A 5,619-nucleotide genomic window follows, 5' to 3' on the forward strand; every position below is an offset into this window, starting at 1 on the left:
TGGGACAGCTAGCCTCAGAAAATAGAAGACCTCGTAAGGATTATCGATCTCACATTTTCGACCAAAAGCGAGGGGAGCGGGGAGCTTCTCGAGACGTTCTGATACCCTCCTCCGAATCTGTCGCCGCATTTTCTTGTAGGGGCCAGAGAGGAGAAGGAACACACCCGCAGAAGGGATTACAATGACAGTTTGTTGAAATCAGTACAGCCTACAATACGGACGCAATGGTAAAACAAAGCTGAGCACAGCCAAGCCTGTGCGTTTATGTGTGTGTGTGTGTGTGTGTGTGTGTGTGTGTGCCTAGGTGTGTGTGTTTCTATGCATATGTGCACCAATCTGGAGTGATGAGAAGGCAAACCGTAGCGGGGATCAGTGTCGCTGGTGTCATCTGTCAGGGTTTTTCTCCTGAGCTCAGGGTTCACCGTGTCCACCGTCGGCCTCCCCTCGCCTGTGCCGGGATATGATGGAGAGCCCCAGTGGCTCCGGCAACGACACCATACCGCACATTCGCCAGCTGGAGAAGAAACGGTTAAATCGTGCTCCGTCCCCTGCGAGACCTTTCCTGAAGGATGCCCACTCGCGTTCTCCGAAAACGCCCGCCATCGTACCAAAATCTCCCAAACTCAACAAGCAGCCAGCACCCACAGTGCCATTAGTCACGCACGGTCGTCTTTCACGGCGAACCTTAACCGGGGCGAAGGACAAGCCCGCGCCGGCAAAAAGTCACCCCAAGTCCTCGGTGACCAAAAAGAATGTTAAGGTCACGCAACATGTAGCGGCATCTGATCCGAAAACCGCCAGCAAAGTGGTCGACAGCAGTCCACACCTCGCCAAAAGCAAAAAGGGCAGAATAGCCTCCCTCTCTCATGGACCCCTTGGTCATGGCTCCCCCATCCGCGTTCCCACCGGTGCTATTATCGGTCGTGTTGGTCAGACAGACAGCAGTTCCGACCTGTCCGACTGCCCTTCCGAGCCGCTATCCGACGAACAGAGACTCGCACAGGCACCCAGCAGCGACGCCGAATCAGGGACCGGTTCCGGGTCCAGCGAACGGGATCATGTGGTGGCAGATAATCCGCCGCAGACAGCGTCAGCCTCAGAAGCGAGCGGGGCGCCAGTCGCTCGGCTGCGCACCGTGGAGGCTTCCGGAGTGAGAGGCATGTCTCAGTCTTCGCCCAGTGCAGGTGCACACGCCGAGAAAAGCAAACAGGACAAACCCGCTGCAAGCACACAATTTAAACTGGAGAGTAGTAAGGAATTAATCGAGGAGGATCTACTAAGGGAAATAGAAGAGCTACGATCTGAAAACGACTACCTCAAGGTAAGCACCAAAACATAACGCCTATAACAGTCGGGATGTTCCCCACTAGGACGCCTAGTAATATTTTCTATGCAGATATAGTCTATTGTTGAAAGCGTGTGGTTGTGACATTGGTTGTCATCCTGATTTGTTACACACGGTTGATCGTCGTTGGATTTATTCAGGTTAACTAGTGTTTGTTCTCGCCAGACTAGGAAATAGACTAAATCCCGTGTGTGTAGGCTGTGCGTGTATAGTGTGTTGGGTGGGTGGGGGTATGCGCTCATTAGTGTGTGTGTGTGTGTGTGTGTGTGTGTGTGTGTGTGTGTGTGTACGTGTGAGTATGTGTGTTCCTACGCGGTGATTTTTCTACTGTCTTGATGGCATTCACTGCTGGGCTCAGGTGTCGTGTTGTCTGACGAGATCTGAACACACCATCTGGCGACCTGCGTCAACTTCGATCTCGTTTTGAGTCGGTGTTAGGCCCACATACGACCAGAAGTCTCGGTCACAACTGTAGTCACAAACACTTCTTAGACATCCCGTGCATTGTATTTTAAATTCTCACATGTGCAATTCGCAACAACATCGAGCGCAAATAGGTGAGCAGTTGTAAGTGAACAATGACTGTTACTGAACATCCGCGTTGCTGACCATCTGTGTTAAAACAAGTATCGGGTTGTTTGGACAAACGAGTCACTTTTGTTTGGATGAATGAAAGACAGGCTAACGTTGGTCTCAGAGACGGTGCGGATCTGTATGGTTTAATCGGGGTTTGAGTCCATAGAGGCAACAATGGCTGTGGTAGAGCTTAGCTTGAAATAGGCTCTACCCGTCATTTATGGAAGTTATGATTGAATTATCCCAATGACGAGATTAAGTCCAAATACGCGCGCGCACGCACACACACACACACACACACACACACACACACACACACACACACACAGAGACACACACAGACACACACACAATCACACATATTTGAAGCATATAACTCCGATTCTCCCGATTTTTTAGACCAATATTACCATTATCCTGTTCTTGCATTGTCGTTGTCCTGTGATGGACATTTGAATATACAGGCAAACACAAAGGAAGACAGTCAGCCGCGTTAATGCTGTTAATGTTTTTTTTCCCTCCACATTCTTGTCACACGAAGTAGGGTCTGAGAGAGTCATATCACAAACAGGATTTTCATAACTTTATCTCCACTCTCTGGCGGACCGTAAAGAAGAGCCTCTTAATCGGCTTTAGCCGTTGCGCTTGTAATGGCTTGGTCCCCAAGGGACGGCTTGCCCGCGCGGTTTCCCCAGGATAGGGGACATCGCTCTCTCTCCTCTCTCGCTCTCTCTCTCTCTCTCTCTCTCTCTCTCTCACTGTGCGCTCCGCCTCCACGTCCAGATGTATTAATGCGCAGTTTTCTACCCCCCCCCCCCCCCCCCCCCCACTTAGCACTCACAGGCTCAGCGACTGCACCAAGAGCGCATAAGTGTGTGCTCATTCTTTTTATTTTCACACTTCTCATGTCGTTCCAAACCATTTGTCTTCTGTATGTTTGGGTTATATATAACTACATATATAATACTACAAGCTTCACCCTAGTAGGTTAACCCAGTGAGTATGGAATGGCCCCACTCTCCACTTCTGACCACCTCATACACATATGCAGCCTTTGGTTGCCCTGGGTCCCAACCTAACCTTGTGCACTCACATGTTTTTACTGTCTTAAACACAGGACACTTCTTTCTTTCCCTTCTTCAGCCTCCCTCCCTATCTCTTTCACCGACTCTCTCTGCAGGACATCAGCCTGTTAACACCATCTGAGACCATATGACGATTAAATCATACAAGAATGAAGGGGGTGATTGTGTGTGTGTAGGTGCGTGTTTGTGTGTGAGAGAGAAAGTGTGTGTTTGAGTGAGATTCAGAGAGGATGTTTGTTTGTTTGAGTGTGTATGTCTGTGAGAAAGAGACAGAGATAGTGTGTGTCTGTGTATGTGTGTTTGAAAGAGAGAGAGAGAGAGAGAGAGCGAGAGAAAGAGGTACGGTGGCCTATGTAACTATAAACAATCAATCATACATTCATTGCAATAAAATATTGTAATAACACATAGATGGGATGGGAATAAGCGCCTTGAGACAATTTTATTGTTTTGGAGCTATAAGAATAGTGTTGTCATGTGTGTGTGTATCCTTGATATTTGTGCCAGGTTTTTGTATGCATACTGTATGTACAGATATACATGTTCTCTTGTGTATATGTGTCCTCTGTGTGTGTGTGTGTGTGTATTAGCATGAAGAGGTCCTTTTTGTGTGTAAGGATCAGGGTTGAACACATATACATGGTTATGTGTGTATGTGTCCAGTGTGTGTATTTGCTGGAAGTTATGCTTATAGTATATATGTTCTCACGTCCGTGTATGTGTGTGTGTGTGTCAGGATGAAGTGGACGAGCTGCGTGCTGAGATGGAGGAGGTGCGAGACAGCTACCTGGAGGAGGAGATGTACCAGCTGCAGGAGCTACGGCGTGAGCTGGACCGCTCCAACAAGAACTGCCGCATCCTGCAGTACCGGCTGCGCAAGGCCGAGCAGAGGGGGCTCCGCGCCGCACAGAGTGGACACGTGGATGGAGACTTGCTGCGCAGTCTGGAGCAGGACCTCAAGGTCTGCGTGTGCGTGTGCGTGTGCGTGTGTGTGTGTGTGTGTGTGTGTGTGAGTGACATCATGAGTGAGACCTTGTATCCATTCATCATTAAATCATTCAATGTGATGAGTGTGTGTGTGTGTGTGCACCTGCTTTTTAAATTTTTTTTTAGTTCTTTATTTTAGTTATTTATGCAGTAAGTGTGTATGTGTACGGTTGGGTGACTGTAATTATATCGTTGAGTATTTGTTGTAGATTTAGATGTTTGTTTATTTAGGTATGTGTATGCAATGTAGGCTGACTTACCAAAGTAGGTTAACATCAATGTTTGCATTTTTCTTTAACACGTGTGTCTGTTTTATGTGTGTGTCTTAGGTGGCCAAAGACGTGTCGGTGCGTCTGCACAATGAGCTGGAGAGTGTGGAGGACAAGCGCACACGTGCGGAGGACGAGAACGAGATGTTAAGGCAGAAAATCATCGAGGTGGAGATCTCCAAACAGGCCCTGCACAATGAACTGGAGAGGAGAGAGGTGAGGAAGAGGATGGTTATGATAGTAGCGATGGTGATGCTGAAGATGATGATGAGGTATTGGTCCAGGTATGGAGATCTCCAAACCATGAGCTGGAGAGGAGGGATGTAAGGATGATGATCATGATAGTAGTGACGGTGATGGTGATCATGATGCTGCTGCTGATGATGATGTGGACAATGACGACTATGATTATGAAGATGTATTTATGATGGAGATCCCCACCTAAGATGATGATAATTGTAAAGTTTAAAGAAGAATGAGGATGACCATGTAAGTGGTGGTGTTTATTAGTGTTGCAGATGTTGATTATGATAGTAATAGTTGTGATGGTCATACACTGTAAAATGTGATAAGTTGCGTTTACTTGAAGGAATCCAGGAAACCGGTTGCCTTGAACAAGTCAAGTACATTGAAATAGAATTTTCAAGTTAGGTGTACTATGGAGGCTAAGTACACCTTACTTGAAAATTCTATTTCAATGTACTTGACTTGTTCAAGGCAACCGGTTTCCTGGACTCCTCCAAGTAAACGCAACTTATCACATTTAACAGTGTACCGATGAAAGTTGCCATGGTGGAAATGTCCTTTGGACTGGAAAGGAGAGAGGAGGGGGAGAAGGAAATGATGACGTAAAAGATGAGTTTGATCTTCACAAACATATGGTTGCCATGGTTGGGGTTGTCATGGTTGCAATCACAAACATGGTTGAGATGGTGTTTATTATAAAGGGAAGATCTCTGGAATGGCCGAGAGTGGAGAGACATGAAGGAGCCGATTGAAATGAGGATGAGGAAATTGATGAAGATGATGAAGATTACTCTCTTAAGTGATGATAATGGTGGTGGTGCTGGCAGAGATGATGAAGCAGATGATGTGTTGATGAGGATGAGGATGATGATGGACTAGTAAAGTGATTAATGACAATATATTCGGCTATGCATAGACCTGCTTGGGAGTTGCTTCTGTTTAAGGTGATGCTGCCTGAAGGTGTTCATGAAGACTTCACACTGGAACTAATCTTGTACCATTAATGCTTGTGTTGTAACATTAACACCTTTAACTCTGTGTTTATTTCAACAGTCCCATAGTGAAGTTCTCAGTGCCTCTCTCTGAGTGTCGCTGTGACCTGTTAGCATGC

General features: G+C 46.9%; 1 protein-coding gene across 1 annotated transcript in view; it reads left to right on the forward strand.

Moving 5' to 3' along the window:
• Positions 1–460: 460 nt before the first annotated feature.
• mtcl1 (microtubule crosslinking factor 1) overlaps positions 461–5,619 on the forward strand; it is a gene marked incomplete at both ends in the record, with an annotated part of 60,433 nt that continues 55,274 nt past the window's right edge. Inside the window, 3 exons of the mRNA XM_080836118.1 lie at positions 461–1,321; positions 3,743–3,967; positions 4,323–4,478. Coding sequence (XP_080692244.1) covers positions 461–1,321; positions 3,743–3,967; positions 4,323–4,478 — 1,242 coding nt within the window. The remainder of the gene's footprint in view (positions 1,322–3,742; positions 3,968–4,322; positions 4,479–5,619) is intronic.

The sequence above is a fragment of the Sprattus sprattus genome, assembly GCF_963457725.1.
Source record: "Sprattus sprattus genome assembly, chromosome: 4".
Taxonomy (NCBI): domain Eukaryota; kingdom Metazoa; phylum Chordata; class Actinopteri; order Clupeiformes; family Clupeidae; genus Sprattus; species Sprattus sprattus.